This window comes from Podarcis filfolensis (assembly GCF_964270895.1).
Source record: "Podarcis filfolensis genome assembly, chromosome: 10".
Lineage (NCBI taxonomy): Eukaryota > Metazoa > Chordata > Lepidosauria > Squamata > Lacertidae > Podarcis > Podarcis filfolensis.
In genome coordinates, this window is record NC_139612.1 from 61231161 (window position 1) to 61250338 (window position 19178).

At 42.3% G+C, this 19178-nt stretch overlaps 1 protein-coding gene across 31 annotated transcripts in view; it reads left to right on the forward strand.

The window, feature by feature from the left end:
• The first annotated feature begins 739 nt into the window (after positions 1-739).
• The window catches only part of PLEKHA5 (pleckstrin homology domain containing A5), a 178776-nt gene continuing 160337 nt past the window's right edge, over positions 740-19178 (forward strand). For 26 of the 31 annotated variants that reach the window (XR_014538737.1, XR_014538738.1, XR_014538739.1 and 23 more), the window contains exons 1-3: positions 911-1249; positions 1581-1657; positions 7610-7667. Coding sequence is in view for 24 of the 31 variants with exons in the window: in XM_083572550.1 (XP_083428676.1) it covers positions 1158-1249; positions 1581-1657; positions 7610-7667 (227 nt within the window). In the remaining 7 variants the exon portion in view is untranslated. Of the gene's footprint in view, positions 1250-1580; positions 1658-7609; positions 7668-19178 lie in introns of all 31 variants that reach the window. The other 5 variants (XM_083572556.1, XM_083572567.1, XR_014538742.1 and 2 more) reach the window with 3 other exon arrangements.

The window sequence follows — 19178 nt, forward strand, 5'->3', positions numbered from 1 at the left end:
TATGAGCGCACGGGTAGGATTGTGCTGTAATCAATCCATCAGATGCTTCCGGCTGGACTTTGATACTGCTCCTAAATCCGTCTGTTTGCCTAGCAGTAATGTTCGCCTTCTCCAGAAACAAGGCACAGCGGCTCCTATATGAGAAATGTTCCCACCTTCCCGGAATGCTGCGCTATCTCTCGCGCACACATGCAGCACGGTGCTCAACGGTACTTAGTTTTCGCCCCCTCCGGAACCGTGGCAGAGCATCGCAGCCTTTGACGCAAACACCCCCAATGACTCCGCTGCCCACTGACTGCCACCGACTCTCGGGAGGCGGGGGATGGAGAAAGAAAAATCCCAAAAAGAAAATAAAAAGGAGGCTAGTATAAATACGATAATTCACTTTCTCACATTTTGCTATGGCTCATTGACTAGCGCCAAAGCGCGTGCATGCTGGGGGGGGGGGCGACGACACCAGTGTGCGGACGACGTGGCCTCACTTATGTGTAGAGATTGCGTGCGGGTGTGAGTGAAATAGTTAACGATCCCTTAAAAATAAGCATTAAAACACACCCACACACCCCACACCCACACTTCGCCCTTCCATGAGTTTTTTAAGCAACACGGGAGCGCGTAACTTCCGCTGGTCGCCTATAGGAGGCGCGCTGCTGGGTTTCCCCCTCCCCACTTTAATTTCAAGGCGGGGTTAAAGAATCCACGGTGGGCGGGGCTTCGCGGCGCGCGTTCGCGAGCCACTGAGTCGGCTCCGGAAGGCGGGAGGGAGAAGAGCTGAAGGGGAGAAATCGAGGAGGAGGAGGAGGAGCGTGGCAGGAGAGCTCGGTGCTGATTGGCGGCTGATAAGCCCTCCCTCCCATGGGCTTCTCTCCTCCTCCTCCTCTCCCCCCCCCCGCCTTTCCCCAACTGTCTTTTCTCACTCACTCCAAGCTCGCGCCGCCGTCCAGGTGTTTTCGGCTGGCTCGCTCGCGGAGGCGCGCGCGCGGCGGCTGTGTTGACGGCGGCGGCGGAGGCGCGCCGCACTCCCTCCCTCCCTTCCCCCCCCCCCGCCCATTCCCACTGCCTCGCGCTCTTTCCTCCCCGTGCCCGCGCGCGCGCCGCTTTCGCCCCGGCTGCTACTGCCGCCGTCGCCGCCGCCTCCTCCTCCGCCGCGCTCGGACATGGCGGCGGACCTGAGCGCGGAGCGGCTGCGCTCGCTGCCCGCCTGCTGGAGCTACGGGATCAGCCGCGGCGGCCGCGTCTTCTTCATCAAGTAAGCGAGCGAGCGAGCGAGGCGGGAGCAAAGGCGGAGGGAGCGGTGGCGGCGAGGGACGCGAGGCGGGAAAGGAGGGATGCATGACCCTGAGGGGAAGAAGAAGAAGAAGAGGAGGAGGAGAGGAGCGGCTCCGGGGCTGCCCGCCTGCCCGGGGTGGGGGCGTCGAAGGCGGCTGTGTGGCGGCGGCGGCGCTGCTGAGGCGACCCGGGGTGGTTCTGAGGGAGGGTCGTCGTGGTCGGCTTTAGGGTCCGGCCGGGGTCGGGTCACCGCCGCGCGCTCCTGCTCCTCCTCCTCCTCTCACGCGCCGCCCTGTATTTTCTCCCCTTAGCGAGGAAGCGAAAAGCACGACCTGGCTGCACCCGCTGACGGGAGAGGCGGCGATCACCGGGCACCGCCGCAGCCCAGGTAAGAAAAGAAAAAATACAAAACAGCGCAGCCCGCTCGGAAGCGGCGCTAACCCCACTTTCTCCCTCCCTCCCTTTCTCTCTCTTTCCCTCTCTGTGTGTCATTCTCTTTCAGCCCCCCCCTTCCCGTGTCCTCACAAGCCCTCCGTGGAAAAGAGTGTAGAGAGATCTTTGCAGGGAAGGTGGAATAGAGTGAGTGATGAAAGAAAGAGGTGGAGGTGGGTTTCTCGATTTCCCTCCCCGACTTACCTGCCTAGCCCTTCTTTTCTTGCTCTCCTCTCACACGCTGTTTTTCTCCTAGGCACAGATACACAGCCCCTCTCTCACACCCTGCTCCTCCTCATGTGCTTAAAACCTTGAAAGCTGACACTGAGTCACTCTCTGTGGCGCTTTCCTCCTCCTTTAAACATTTTGCCTGGAGGTGCTGTCAGCTCCTCTCTCCATGTTTAAAAACCCTTCAACTTGGGCGAGGTGGGCTCTTCATACAAAAGCACCACAGTGAATCACCCCCATTCCCCCACGCCTGTAAACCCTTCCCTCACTCCCATCTCTTGTCCTTGGGGGGGGACTTCATCCCACTTCTTGTCCCCCCTCCAAATAGAGCCACCACTGAGTTACACTTGCCACATTTTAATCCCTCCAATTTGTGGGGGGCTTCATATAAAACCACACACACATTTGAGCTTTACCTTCAATTTGGCATTTCAGACCCTCTTCCTATAAGCCTGTCTCTGCTACCTCTTGGACCACAGTTCCAATCTTGACTGAGCCTCTGTCACTGGGTTTTCCTCTACATGTGCTTAAAAATCACTAAACTCTTACAGAACGTCTTGGCTCAGTTTTCTTCTTGCTTCCAACCATAATCCAGTTTGACTTGTCTGTACCCCTCATTAACTTTACTTAACCTTTTTTCTTCTTTTGCTGTTGACTGGAGCTTTTGTCCTCACCTTCCTTGGGGAGGGGCAAAATGACAACTCATGCTCAGTGATCACTCATCTCCCCTCCCCCTTTCTTTAATAGGCCCTTTTCTGTCTCCCTGTAACCCATCTCTTTGCTCAACTGCTTCCCCATCTAATTACTCTATTCATTTACTACATGTTTCCAAAGTAGAGAGAGAATTCTCTTTCACCAGAATGCTTTGGCTTCACATTCAAGCCTGGTACTAATAATTTGTTCTTCTTCCTCCACAAAAAACTCCTAATGACCGCAATGACCCACCCTTGAAAGGCACTATTTTGTGCTTCAAAATCTCTTAACTCCCTCCCTCCCTCCCTTTTCTATGACCACTTGAAAGTAGTGTACAGGTATACTATCCCACACCCTTTAAACGAAAACTAAAACCAGCTGTGCCCCCTTTCTCCAAGTACCTGCCATTTCAGTCTTTTGTGTTTTCACAGCATCTTTGGAGCTAGTTGTCTCTGACCCTTCACTTCATACACATTATCCTACTGCCCTACTGTAACTTTCCTTCCAATGAGCCTCATAGTCTGCATTCTCAAAACTAACTGATCTCTCAGTTGTTTCCTGCCACCCCCTCCCCATGGGCCCTTTGTCTCTTCAATGACACTTCCTTAATTCCTAAATCTTCTGTTGATAGCCCAGCCTCTAGTCTAGGAAGTAAGGAGTGCACACTTCAGGCTAACTTTGAAGCTGGTCTATAATGTGTCTGCAAAGTACAGATTTCACATCCAGTGTGAAAATGTCTGTCTTCTGCTTTTCTGGCTTGGATGAACATATTAACTCTTGGTGGGAAATGACACACAAGAGGCTCAAATGCCCTTAAGTGAAATGTGTGACACTCCTCAATAATTTTAACTCCAGCAACTCTACTTTCCCTAAGAACTGACTCGTAAACATTGTCTTTGTCTGGCTCACCTCTATTACCGTACTGTCATGCCATCCTAGTTAATTAAATTGCACTGATTCACAATACCAATTAACCCTTAATCTCACCCACCCCTAACTAGGCAGTTTTCTTTGCTATATTTCCCATTGGCCTTCCAGTCCTTCATTATCTTTGTACTCCTACACAGTATTTATTCTCAAATGTCCAGTTTACTAATTGCCTTATTCACCCCCCCCCCAAGTATATCTTCTTCACTGACTTGTTAGCCATTGGCTATCCCTTACTGTTATTATCCTCATCTGTCATTCTGCTGTGCAAATTCTCTTTAGTAACCAACCCTATAATCCTTCTCTCTTCTTTGGGAGACTAAACCCATACTAATCTTTTCCCACTTGGCTCCTGGATTTCAGCTTCTGAATTGCTATCCCTGCCCTTGCTCAGCTAACCTCACATCTGTTTTCTTATCAACTTAGTTGTGTTCCTCCAAAATCTAGCTACTACTCTGCTAAGCTGCAGAGAAATCGGCAGCTCTCTTAATGCATCTTCTTCAGTGGCCGCATCTCCACCCACTGGACAAGCTTTCTGAACTGCTTTAAGATCTTCAACATAGCCAGATGAAACTTTAGCAAGAAGCTGTTTCTCCCTTGTGTTGCTTCTTGAATCTATTCCTACTCCGTTTGTGCTGCCCTATTCTGTTCTGCAAGTAGATAAAACAAATATAGACATTTATAAACACTTTGTGCAGTATGGCTATAGGGAAATGTTTATTTTCCTCAATTAAGGGACAGGTAATTATTCAGTATGATCCTGTGACAGTTGCCTAGCCATTCAGGGTATCTGAATGCATTGTAGGCTAATGGGAGGGAAATCATATTTAGCCAGCAGCACCCAAGTGCAGGTTGAATAATGAATCTCTCTGCAATGGTGAAATGTTCTCCGCAGTTAAAGTGTTACAAAAGTCTGCTATCAAAAATGAAATAATGGTACAAGCTTTCAGTTGTCTTGGTTGATGTATACATACTCTTCTACCTTTTTGTCTGCCTTTTATATTATAACTGCTATGCTTCTTGAAAGTAGCTCACAGCCAATGGATTCCTCTTCTGGTACTCTCTTACAGTCGCACAGTCTGTATGCTTAAAGCTTCCTCCCTGAGCAGAACACAAAATCACCTGCTCATAGCTTTTCAGCATCATGATCTCTAGAGCTTGGCATCTAATGATGACTGCTTTGTGAAATTCATAGATAGCACTCAAGTGCATTCACCTAGAAACATTCCCTCTCAATCTAGGATAAGAGAGTGGGTGGGGAATGGTGGGACTGAGAAAGTGGGGGCAGGAGCTTGAGGAATAACTGGGGAGGAGAGGAAGGTAGAATTTGTCTCCTTTGCCATTTGTTTCTCTGGAGAAGAGTAGCAGCAGAAAGAGGGATTGGCTGGAAAAGGGATTTAAAGCAAAGCTTCGTGCTTTGCTACCTGCTGGCACAGTACACTGGCTGTTGAGAGGTGGGTATTTAGAAATGCAGTTTTTGTTTTTCATTGGTGTAAATACCTGTTGTAGGGAAAAAGGAAAGAGAGGGCAGCCTGGAGACGTTCAGTTGGTACATCTTGTTTGCATGTTTCTTATTCACACATTACATTGCTCTTTTGTCTTTACTGCATGTGACCTGGGAGAAATTTTGGAGGAGAGGTTCTTGTGTTCTGTTTATCACCCTTCCTAGTCATATTTGTGGGGAATGTCTTGGAATTTGTGGGGAATGTCTTGGAATAGTTTATAGCCAGATACATTTGGAGGTCTACGTTGAATGTAGTTGCATTTCACACTTGGCATTCATTAGGTGATGTATGTTCTCCCACTGTGTTTAAGCTTTTTTTCTCTGATCATATTTTCAATACATTCTGTTTCCTCCATGCACATTGTTTCTCTGCTTCATCAATTTGCCAGTTATGCCAAAACACGTTAGCAACTTCCATGAAAAGTCAGGTTTTTTTGTTGGCTTAAAAATATTTTAAGGTAATGAACCAAACTTATTTTTTGGCAAATGGAATGCTTCATACTGCTGGCATGGTGAATTCCAAATAGTCTTATGATAATATTTGGATAACTGATCGTACTAATATACCAACCAGACCTGCTGTTTTTTCTTACATGGGAATGAATGTGGAAAGCTTTTTTACTCTAGCTTGTGTAATATTCCCTGATACAAGTTTGCTGTAACTACTGCTTGAAATGCCTCATACTGGCATAAAATATTTCTCCAGAAGATTGTATCTCCTATAAACATTTTGGTTACTAGACTGGTGTTGTTCTGTTTCATGCTATGTACTGCAGCTTAAAAAAGACAGGTGTTACGTATCGCAGTAAGCAAAGCCAGATGTATTAAGACAACAAAAGAAAATACAGTACTCTTGGCTAAGTGATTATTTTAGGCAGTGAAGCTTATGATTAAAAAAGCATACTATTTTTTTCTCTGGTTTTGCATTTTTCTAGTGGAAGAAGAGGACAAGCTTTGATTTTGATTCCTCTTCTTAAAAGAGCCTTTAGTGATTGATGCTCCATTGCCGACTAGAGAGAAACACCGTATTTCTCTTCCTCTGCCACTGGATTAGTAGTGAGAATAAATTCTCTATAGTATTGTCTGGTCTATGAACACTTGCAAGCTCAACTTGAAGATATGGCAAGATGATGTAACTATGCTGTCATAACAAATAGCTTCTGTTGTGATTCTTACCCAGCTACCCATTTTGGAAGTTCGTGACTTAGAGTGCAATCTTGTTCTTAGAGTGACTTGTGTTCAAATATGTTACAGCTGATAGTTACATGACTACAAGTAGTGTCTAAAGTAATATGTGCATCTAAACTAGTACTGATGTATGTTACTGATGCTAGACAAAACTCCACGTGATGGAATATAAGACAAAGTCTAATGTACAAATAGTTTCAGGAATATTTGTCTAAGAGACCAATCCAAGCACAACATCTGTTGGGATGGGTGAATTAGGATCAAGTGGATCTTATTCTCAGCCAGACTATGCTGGTGTAAGTCCCTCACCCTAGCCCACCCACATCTAAGCTGGTTGATCCCAAACCAGTGTATTTTACACAAGAGATGCAGGTGGTGCTGTGGTCTAAACCACTGAGCCTCTTGGGTTTGCTGATCAAAAGGGTGGCGGTTTGAATCTGTGCGATGGGGTGAGCTCCCGTTGGTTTGTCCCAGCTTCTGCCAACCTAGCAGTTCAAAAGCATGTCAGTGCAAGTAGATAAATAGATACCGCTGTGGCGGGAAGGTAAATGGCGTTTCCGTGTGCTCTGGTTTCCATCACAGTGTTCTGCTGCACCAGAAGCGGTTTAGTCATGCTGGCCACATGACCCGGAAAGCTGTCTGTGGACAAACGCCCGGCTCCCTTGGCCTGAAAGCAAGATGAGCGCTGAACCCCATAATTGCCTTTGACTGGACTTAACCGTCCAGGGGTCTTTTACCGTACCTTACTTTACACCAGCATAAACCCTGAAAAATTAGCATGCTGGAGGAGTGGTGTGGGTGGAACTAGGTGGGGAGAGGTATAAATTAGATCCTAACTATGTTCAGCTGTGTCATATGACCTGCAAGCCAATGGAATTTACACCAGCAAAACGGTGGTACAGTCATACCTCGGGTTAAAGTAGCTTTGGGTTGAGCGTTTTCGGGTTGTGCTCTGCAGTGACGCGGAAGTAACAGAACGCTCAAAATGACGTCATGCGCAGATGCAGCAAATTGCGACCCACACACACGCAGGCGCGGGTTGCGTGTGCTTCAGGATGTGAACGGCGCTCCGGAACGGATCCCATTCGCATCCAGAGGTATCACTGTATATATCAAATTCTATTTTAAAGACTTGTTTTCCCTCTGTCATATTAAAGCTGGCTCAGTTAGCAGTGGCCCCACTTCTGAGTTTGGATCTAACATACTTTATGTGGGTGTAAATCAGAATGGCTTCCCCATACTTATTGGCTATTTTTTGGAATTTCAATCACTAGTATGTGTACAGATAAAAGCATAGATTAAAAATGCACTTGGTTACATTCAACTGGTTCTGTCATGTGATCAAATGCTCTTTGTATTGCTTCTTAGACCTACCCACAGGCTGGGAAGAGGCCTATACATTTGAAGGTGCAAGATACTACATAAAGTAAGTAAGATTCTACATTTAAATACATTATGGAATATGCTGCTGAATCTCCGTATGGTCGTATGTCCTCTTATGGAATTATATGTTGTGCACATTGAGAGTAGTGAAATGGCTATATGCATATGTGAAAGTATCCTGTAGAATGGGATTTTGGAATGTTAATGTCATAATTGTATGATAAAGATTTCAAGGAGGGTAGACTGGCATTTGTGACATCTTGTCTTTTTATTTTTGCAGTGCTCCTCTGAGGTAGAGTAGACTGTGAAATAGCAACTTGTCCGAGGCCACTTATGCATGCATCTCATGTTCGTAATGCTCCATAGCTGTGTGGGAACCTGATTTCACATCAAAACTTAACACTCTCACTCCTACATACCACTTAGATCATTACTCCACTTTTAAATATATTAACATATATTGCTTACACCAAGCCATGCTTAATTCTATTTTAAACTTTCAATTTGCCAGAGGTTTCATTGTCTTTTGTTGTGATTTATACAGCTGGGGCCCTAGCTTTCAGGGATTTATAATGTTTAAAATATTTTGAATATTCTAGACGAAAGTTGTACCCCCAAACAAAGTTAGCCTTCAAAAAAAGACAGGATAATTGTGTGGTTACTGTGCGGTCGTGTTATGCTTCAGTAAACTGTGTTGAAAAATATTGGGTTGAACCCAAAAGTGTCTTCTGCTTGCAGAAGGTATCTGCTGTTCACAAAAGTGCTGTTTTTAAATATTTCATTGGAAAGATGTACAAGAAAAAAGAAACTTTATCCAAATATGTTCTTACACAAGCAGAAGCATGAGACCCATCATAGACCTTCCTATTATCACAGTTGGAACATGTTTCCCTTCCACTCACAGTTCAGTGTTTAACATCTGCTGCAGCAGAAAGATTTCCTTGCTACCAAAACCGTATTCAAAAGCATTTGGAGTTTTAGGGGGCTTTAAATCTTGTCTGGCTTAATTTGATCTACACCTCGTATTTTACAGCATGCCTCCAAGTGATAAAGTTTTTCCCACAGATCATTATATGTTTTGAGTTGTTCAGTTGGTTTGATGGGTAATATAGCTAGATATTTATGGATGAGGAAATACTTTAAAATCCCTGTCCTTGTCTGTTGCTTGTCTTAGCTCTTTAGTATGCTGCACACGTTCAAGCCACGCCTTGACCAATTTTCTAGAGCCATTTCAATTGACATTTAACCCCAGCTTTGGCATGGAAAATGCTTTGGAATGATGACCTGTGTCAGGAGAGACGCGGGGCCCTGTTAATTCTCCTTAATCTCTCAGTAGCTTTCGATACCACTGGCCATGGTATCCTTCTGGAGTGGCTACCTGGGTTGGGGTGAGCGGCAGCACTTTGCTGTGGTTCCAGATCAACTCGGATGGTTGTTTCCACAGGCTGATGCTTGGGGAGTGCTGTTCAGGCCCAGGGAGCCTTCATTGTGTGTTTCTGCAGGGTTAGGTTTTATCTTGTATGCGATTTAACAGCTATACGAAACCGCTTAGTGGAGTCATCTGGAGTCCTGGAGTACATTGTCAGCAAGATAGTCTGAGTGCATGACATCAGCCCTGGCCCGACTTCATTGGCTACCAATTAGTTTCTGGGCCCAATTCAGAATGCTGGTTTTGAGCTTTAAATCCTTCTCTCCATATGAACCACCTTGGACCTTGTGATTGTTATCTGAGGCCCTTCTTCATGTGCCCCTTCTTTGGGATGTCTAGATAGTGGTAGCATGAGAACAGGCCATTTCTGTGGTGGCTCCCTGCTTGTGGAATGTCACTTCCAGAGAAGCTTCCCTGGTGCCATCATTACATAGCTTTCTCTGCTACATTTGCATTTCTTTTTCTTTTTTGCCAGACCTTTCACTCTTATTAATCTGTGGCTTTCTTCTGGAATGTTTGATTCTTGCCCCCCCCCCCTTTTAAAAAAAGATTGTATTGTAGATTGTTATTTGTTTTTCTTTCATGTCTGTTTAAATTTAAGTTGCTTTGAATTACCTTTGTAAAAAAAAAGCATGCAATAATTTTTAATAACAACAATAACAATGATAATGCTGCATGTTGCCTTATCTGCCTTTCATCGTGGGGAGACAGGCTTGCAATAATAGCAGAGAACAGGTCTTGTGAGGACTCTGGGAAAAGATTCTGTATAGTTTTCAGTTTTAACACCTTGGTTGGGAAGAAACATCCATTAAATTTGACTTGAAGCACAAAGACTGTGGATCAGTGCAGGGCACATGCGTTGCATGCAGAAGGTCCCAGGTTCAGTCTTTGGCATCTCCAGGTAGGATTGGGAAGAGACTGCCTATTGACTGACAGGAGTTTGAGGTTTTCAGTGTAGATGGTATTGAACTAGAGTGACCAGTGGTCTGACTTAGAGTAGAACAGCTTCCTATGTTTTTTATTTATTTAAAAAGAATATTTATGACTAGGAAGATGAGGTAAGAAGCTATAAATGTTCAGCTTTTGTGACAAGTCTTGCGTGGAAGATAGTATTTGCAAAGCCTTGGGGTAAATCATAGCTAGCGTGCATTCATGTAGTCCCACTAATATCGTTAACTTTACAATGATTGAGTGCCACAGAGGCTGCAATTCTAACATGCATATGTTTGAACCATTGAAATCCATGAAGCTTGTCTTGAAGTAATGCTTGCAGTATTGGAGTATTGGGCATAAAAGTCATTTTGTAGTTGAGACTCTCTCACTTTCTCTTGAGAGTTAGATGTTCCAAACCATATTTGAGTGCTTACTAATTTCTGCCTTCATTGTGACACCAGGAGAGAGGAAGTGATGTTCCTTTAAGGCAGTTTTAAACATGTTTCTAAAGGTCTTCTAATGGTTGAAATGCAGGGTTACATGTTTAAGTACCTGAGTCTGGTTCTCATTGCTATTCTGTCCTTTTACCTGTATCTTAACAAGTGTGGGCTTGGCAAGAGAATAGTTTTTTCAACAATGCAAATGTAATCTGAGGCTGTAGTCCTGTGCACGCTTACAATTTCCAATGGTGTGACTTGCATATGAGTAAATATGCATAGGATTGTGCTGTAAATTACAGAATGCATCCTATCTTCTCCTATTTATAATTATGTTATTAACAAACACCCCTGTTTTCCTATATGCACTGTTCTACTTCTGTACAGTTCTTATATGATGTAAAGCTTTAGCATCGACCATGGTATCCTTCTGGTGTGGCTGTCTAAGTAAGGGGTGGCTGGCACATCTTTGCAATGGTTCAGGTGGCATGGAGTACCTTCCATCAGCTTGGGTGGGTGGCCCAGCTGTGCCCCTATCTGGACAGGGATAACTTAACTTCTGTTGTCTATGCTCTAGTACCCTCGAGATTAGATTACCGTATTTGTGTTATATGTAGGGCTGCCTCTGAAGACTGTTTGGAAACTTCAGCTGGTGCAAACATCAGTGGTTAGGCTGCTCACTGTGACAAGGCAGTTTGAGCATATTGCACCAATTCTGGCCTGAATGCACTGACTGTCAGTTAGTTTCTGGGCCCAATTCAAAGTGTTGGTTTTGACCTATAAAGCCTTAAACATTTCAGGAACGCAATGTTCAAAGGGCTGCGTCTCCCCATATGAATTAACCCCATATGAGGTTCACTTGGTGCCTTTGTTACATAACTTTAGGCACCAGGCGAAAACATTTCTCTATAACCAGGCCTTTAGCTGATTAACCTTCTATGGCCTTTAAATGTATTTGTGGGAGGGAGGCTATTGGTTTGTTTTTGTTTTATTATGTATTTTGTGTTCTCATTTTGTATTTTTATGTTGTGAACTGTCGTGTGATCTTTGGATGAAGGGCGGTATACAAATTTAATTTTAAAAACTGCTTTTACTGCTGAAAATAATTTTTTTTAATCATTTCATCTTACAGCTTTTGTGGCATGTTAAGTACAGGATGTTATCAGAACTGCTAATTGAAAGTCGTGTTGCTGATAGTACTTGAACATCAACTTGTTCTGTTGTCACTGAAATAATTATCTAAATATTGTTCCAAAGCTCAGAAAAGCATATGTTCCCCTTCTCTGCAGCACTCTTGGCAAACATGGGAATAGGGTGCTGTATGAATCTGCCTGAAAAATATGCATGTTTTGGAGAGTGCATTGTGTTTGCAATATACTATTGCCATATGAATAGCAAAACTTCACTACTGTGCCACATTAGGCTGACAGTTTATCCACTTTTGTTGGTGACATGTTCTTCATAGGCAGGTGCAAGAATGTTCTAATAGGTGGATTTGAGATAATATCTCTCGACAAGAGCTCCCCTTAATCCTTACTAGTTGAAGATTGATTTTTGCTCTGCAGCATGAATAATCAGATTCTTTATTAAATTGTAAGGGCACTTCTATGGTTTATCAAAGATGAAAGTCTATGGTTTATCAAAGATGGCATTAACTAATTGGGATCCTTTTCTCTCCAAGCAGCAATCTAACTATGGCCTGATTTTTACTGTTATATAGCAATGATGACAGCTTCTCCCCCTTCCCAAGCTACACTATTCTGGATCTCAAGCCATACTACTTTCCACATATCTTGTCCAATGTACTGGGATTTAACACTTTCCACGTATATTTTCCATGAGACATGAATAATTTGGTTAAAGTTCCAACTATGAAAGTTGCATAGGTACAGCTTATTATGGGGGCTCATACTACTTAACTATTTTAGATACGAAAAGGGTAAGATTGTGAACCAGGCCTTCCACCCTGCTCAGCAACTTCCTAGACACACAACCACAAAAGCAGACAAGGGTCTTCCAGGGACCCTGCCCATGACATGCCTCCTGTCCTGCCCCCTGCAACATATGCAGGGATCCCAGCCTTATAACCCTGGAAGGGACCCTATGCAAAACTATGTCCAAGGGGAAAACACATGCTCACAAACTCACTCATGTACTCCATCTTCCCTGACAAAAAAGATTCTTTTGATTTCTGACTTAGAATACATGCCAGTTATTGGATCATTTGTGTGTGGAAAAGCTTCAGAAAAAATACTAATGAACTAAAGCATCAGTCGTCTTAAATCCAGGGAGGCCTTCAAGCCATTTTGGCTTGATGTGAAGTAAACACTTATTAAAAATAGATCATTTGAATCAGAATGCACTCATAGAGCTGAACATAGCTAGTCAAATGTTTATGTATTGAATATTTCAGTGTTGTTCAGCATTTGGGAAGGGGGCATTGCACTGCTGGCAAGTATCTGTGAAAAGGTTGTTCACGTGGGCAGTGCCAGAGGAAGGAGATTCCACATATGTGTACCTTGTTGGAAAGGTACTGGAAGGATGATGGAGCACATGGGTAAGAATATTGTTCCCATTTGTGCTCTGTAGGCATTTTCTTATCTATCATGTTCATAGCTGAGCTTGAGAAAGCTGGGGGTGGTGGTGGCAGTGGTGGTGGGGCAGTGGTAGTATTATATAAGAGGGACCCATTTTGCTTGCCACTCTGAGCCTTCCAAAAACTCTACAATTGCCCTCCCTCAAAACGTAGTGATGAGCAATTTGCTGTTAGCCATATAAGTAGTCTAGCTTTCTACAAACTACTGTATTTTCAACGTATCTAAGCCTATGATATTCTTATTGGGGATATAATTAAATATAATAGGCCCTTTCATTCTAAAGTTATTTTTTAGTTTAAATTCATTTATTGGATATATTTGCTAATAGAGCTGTTCACTGCTTTCCTACATGCATTCATTGAATATTTTTTCCCCTCTGGTTGTAATTGTAGCCCATTAGAGGGCTATATGAAAATGTGTGTAAGATTAGGAAACTTGATGACAATAGTAAGTATAATTTCAACATGCTGGTTGAATAAGAATATTTAATGATTTTTCTTTCAGTGTACATAATATGTTATGCTCATCCATGTTTGAAATCAAGCCTTTGAAAATGTTTTTTGGTGATGCATCTAATAAGTTCTTGGTGTGCTTAATGGGTGTGTTGCTGAGAGTGGTATTGTACTTTTAAGGCTTTGATTCAGTAAACCATGCTAGATAATTGAGGTTTTGAGAAAATGAACGTCAAGCATGATTATTATTATTTTTTGCAGATACTGGATAAGTGTTTCAAATTATATGTCGACATTTTGACTCACTTAAGAGGCTATGATTATTCATTGGGCAATTGTTATCCATATTCTTATCTGTTTTCTTCTTGGAGCTTGGTTCTGTGCTAATTACAAATGGGACTTGAGCTCCAAAACACAGACTGGTAAATAGAGTTCTGTTTGCTTTGGGTAATAAGGTTTTGTCTGAAGGTTGTGATAGCATTTTGTGTTTAATGAGCTTAGTAAAGGATTTCAAATTTTATTGTAACTTGGATTAGAAGAAGAATATAAATACTGCAATTCAATAATATGGGTTAAAAGAAAAATCTCCTGCAAAGCCTTAAAGACCAAAACAATAGTACTGGAGACTTAAACATTTTTATTTACAAGATGCTTTAAAAAAATCTTCCACAAACACACACACACACACATTTCCTGCAAGCAAACAGATGTTAATTGGCAACAGTGAAGGTCAGACAGAACATGAGTGTTAAATTCATGAAAATCTTTGTTTCTAACTTGTCAGTCTTTTAGCAACCATAAATGACAGGGAGTTTGCAAACGTTGGTTTCATTGGCTTACCTCTATAGTTCATAGCCCTTTTTTCCTTGTTATCATTTTAGTTTTCACGGACATTGATGCTCTGTATAGAAAACATGTATCTTGAACCAATTGTATTTAGTTGTGTTTTGGGGTTAACAGGGAGTGACCTAAACCTTGGGTGATGTGTTTGTAGCATTTTCTCTGTGTGGTGAGGGTTTTTGTCCCACAAAACTGTACAGACAGTGTTCCTACGTTAAGCTTTTCTCTTTAAATAGTTTTAAACTTCTCTGAGAAATAAGGACATGATTTCCCTGTGGCTACCAGGGACACATGTTGTAGCCAGAAAGGAAGAATTGTGGGGAGTGGCAGGTTGGCAGAATAGTGTTAGGGTGTCTACCATTCCCCCCCCCCCGAGCACCTTTTTTATAGAGGGCACATGGAGATTTTTGCTGCTTGTAATTGGTCTATGGGTGGGAGAGTTGCAGTTACGCTGTGGTTGTGTGACTGCAATTGCTATGAAAATAGGCTTTTGGTAAATTTGACAAGTGTTATAATACAAAATCTTCCTAGTCTGGCAATACTGCATTTCGAATCATGATCTACTCTCATTTATAATAATATTGAAAAGGTTTCATTGAAGTTGTGGTTTTAACTCTTGCATTGACTTCAAACTTAAAATGCTTCATCTATAGCATTGGACATGTGGGCTGAGATCTCGGCTGAGCTTTCAAGTTGCTATATTGTCCCACAATTCCCTGTTTGAGTTCAAGGAAAGTGAACTGTCTGGAATGACTTTTGCATGCCTGGCACCATATATATAGAGTTTGGAAACATAATTAACCTGTCTCTTGTGGTTGAGTTGCAACATATGGTGGAGCAGGTGGCACTAGAGCCATAGTGGCATCATAATAATATTTCTTCTGTATTTTAACTTGTATGCTGTTCTGGGTTCTCCTTTTTCAACTTATTACTGCCCTGAACAAATACATAAACAAATTTCCCATCCTGATCACTCTCACAGTGGCATATGTTGTTCCACAAAGGGGAAAGAGGTCAGACATTCTGAGAAATGCTGAAAAGTTGGTTGGCATGTCAAAGAAAAATAAAGATGAAGTAAGTATAAAGGGATTGGGGATGAAGACATAACTTTTGATGGATGCAATAATAGAATAATGAATGGTATAGTTTTTGTAAAATATGCACGGATTTATGATATGTAAAATGAACCATGGAAAGAAAAGAAGGGAAGTCATTGATATCTTAAGGATGTAAAACGAGTATTTTAAATTGTAAAACAGAAAATTCAATAAAAATTCAATAAAAAAGACATGGCTTCATCTTACTCCTACCTTGGGGTATAGGGTGGCATATAAATAAATAAATATATAAAAATAAATATATAAATATATATTGAAGGACAGGGTTTATAGTTGGAAATGTTGTATAAATTGGGATGAAGAGTCAAAGGCCAGGTTGGCTAATGTATATTAGTTTAATATTGGCTTTGCTTAACAGACCCATATTGAGTTTTTCTTTAAGAGGTATTTGGCATTATTAGCTAATGATTTTTTTTTATTGAAAAAGTAACTTCATAAACTGTTTCTTTTGAATTGTTCACTTTAAAAATTCGAACATAAGGTCAATTTAGTTTATTTTGAGCAAGACAGAAGTTGTTGGCAGCTAAATGAGAAGTTAAGAATAATGTTCCCCCAAACATTTTGAAAGGAAGAATCAGAAACACACCTTAGTACACCATCTTCCACAATGCATCTAGTTTTGGGGGTGAGAAGAGAAAAGGCATAGGATAATAGTTTGTTTGACCCACATTTACCTATCTTGTTTCTTGCATTCACTGGCAGCTGTCTGCACTTGTGAAATAAGTTGCTAATTAAAACATGGTAGCACCTTTTATTTTCCCAAGGTAGATACATCCTTAGGATGCTTTAATTATGAGCGCTTCTTGTCAAGTTCTGTTTCTTTGCTAAGTGCAGCATATAAATCTATGAGATTGCTATCCTAGATAAGGGTCTTCAACCGCTATAGTTATACAGTGTAAAAGTTCTTTTACTTGGCTACTTCAGGATACACTTTGTCTCTTTCAAAAGTCCATATTATATCTGTACCTAAATACTGAATGTGTGAAATCCTTTCTTGGATTTCCCTAAGAACTTGTTTATTTTAATCTGGGATACCTTACTTGTGGATATTGTTAATGTGTAAGAGAAAATGAAGGGGTATAAACATTCAGCAAAAATGCACACCCTGCCTACTTTCTGAGAAACTAGAGACTAACAAGTCATAGTACTAAAACAATATTTTAAATTAAAACAAACCCTGTTAAGTCCATTTGTAAGAAACATTTAAAAATCCTCTCCAGTAATAAATCCAATAGTGAAGCCTAAATCCAACAGTGAAGCGAAGACAGAAAAAGAATAAGCTGAAGACCCTTTTGAAAAGCCATGTATTTACTACTTGTTTGAAATCATATGGTGGCAGGGTCTGACATGCCTCCCTTGGCAAGGCATTTGAAAGAGTGGGTGCCACCACAGAGAATGCTCTGGTTGTCATCAGCTGTGTCTCATGAGGTCAAGACATCTAGAACAGGGTCTGAGATGATGGTTGGAACATGGGCAGGGTGGGGGTGGGGAGTATGAAAGAAGACTGTTCTTAAATTGCCCAGGTCCCAGGATTAACCACCCTTGAGTTTCAGAGGCAGTGCAGTACCATCAAAAACATTTTATAAATCCAAACAAATAAATTGCTCTGCCTACCAGCAGTATTCCTGTTTTGTGTGAATTAAGCCACGCCTTGTTCTGCCCCCCTCAAATCATTCACACGTATAGAACAGTGATTCTGCCTTTCAGTTGCCTTTCTAGGATAGTTAGAAATGACACAATGAGTTGATAAATAATAATAATAATAATAATAATAATAATAATAATAATTTATTATTTATACCCTGCCCATCTGGCTGGGTTTCCCCAGCCACTCTGGGCAGCTCCCAATCGAATTTTAAAAACACAGCACAGCATTAAACATTAAAAACTTCCTTAAACAGGGCTGTCTTCAGATGTTTTTAAAAAGTAGGAAATAATAATTATAATTGTTGTTGTTTAGTCGTTTAGTCGTGTCCGACTCTTCGTGACCCCATGGACCAGAGCACGCCAGGCACTTCTGTCTTCCACTGAATAATTATAATTATATAAAATATTATTATTATTTTTAGTAAGTCATCAGTGTATTGACAACTGCATAGTTCTAACCTCTGAATGAACTCCACCAGTGGCTTCATGTTGATATTAAGTAGTATGGGGAACAAGATAGAACCTTGCAGTATTCTTTAGGCCAATTTTGAATGGGAAGAGGAGCAGCTTGCTTTGCTTTGCTATTTTATTTTATTTTACTGCCAAGATCACAGTAAAATACAAGAACATAAAAATACAAAATGAGAACACAAAATACATAATAAAACAAAAACAAACCGATAATCCCCCACCCACAAACACAATTAAAGGCTATAGAATGTTAATCAGCCAAAGGCCTGGTTATAGAGAAACATTTTTGCCTGGTGCCTAAAGATATGTAATGAAGGCGCCTGGTGAGCCTCCCTGGGGAGAGCATTCCACAAACGGGGAGCCACTGCAGAAAAGGCCTGTTCTCATGCTGTCACCTTCAGGCCTCTCAAGAAGGGCCTCAGATTATGAACACAGGGTCAAGGTTGGTTCATATGGGGAGAAGCGACCCTTAAGTCATTGTGGTCCTGAGCTGTTTAAGGCTTTACAGGTCAAAATCAGCACTTTGAATTGGGCCTGGAAACTAATTGGCAGCCACGCCTCCACCTATCTCTGTCCAGATAGGGCTCAGCTGGGCCACCAGCCAAAGGTGATGAAAGGCACTCGGTGCCACTGAGTCCACCTGAGCCTCAGGCAAGGGATTCAGACGTAACCCCATCAAGAGCAGGCATCTACCCATTTATCTGGTATAGGGAACCACCCACTAACAGTACCTCAGTCTTATCTAGATTGACCTTTAGTTTGTTGGTTTTCGTCCAGTCCATTATCCAGGCAAGACAGCAGTCCAGCACCTCCACTGCCACACCTGCAAAAGTAAAGGAGAAGCAGAGCTGTGTGCCATCAGTATATTGCTGACAACGTACCGGTACTCTAAAACTAGCATCACCTTTTGGGCCTCATTTTTCAGATATGAGTCAAGCCACTTCAACATTGTGCTCCAATTCCTGTCGTTTCAAGATGGCCCTTCACTACACAACTGTTTTGAGGACCAAAAATTACCGTATTTTTTGCTCTATTGGACGCAGTTTTTCCCCTCAAAAAATTGAGGGGAAATGTGTGAGCGTCCTATGGAGCAAATGCAGGCTTGTTCCATAGCCGCACGCAACCCCTCCGGCAGGGAGAGATTGTGCGGGGCTAAAGAGGAAGCCAAAGCAGCGAGCGGCATTCATCCCGCTGGCTGCCTTGGCTTGTTCCATAGCCGCGCGCAACCCCTCCGGCAGGGAAAAGTTGTGTGCAGCCTGTACGCTGCTCTTTGGGGCTGGGGGGGAAAAAGATTTTTTTTTTGATTTCCCCGTCTAAAAACTAGGTGCGCCCTATGGTCCGGTGTGCCCTATGGTGCGAAAAATACGGTAATAGTTCTTCACGGCCATAGAAAGCTCTGCTGGACAGCACTGGCGAAGAAGTAGGACTTCTTTGCCACCATTGCTACATTTGCACACTAAATGAAAGAACGTACCAGTACTTGAGTATTATTTGTGAAGAAGTCTCAGACTGCCTTACCTTTGAGTTTGGATATCTGTAGTTGCCCTTGCTTCCCTCAATTTTAGATCATACTGTGGAAATATTTTGCACGGAGAATATGCTAAATCATTTTCTTTGACCTTTCTGGTGT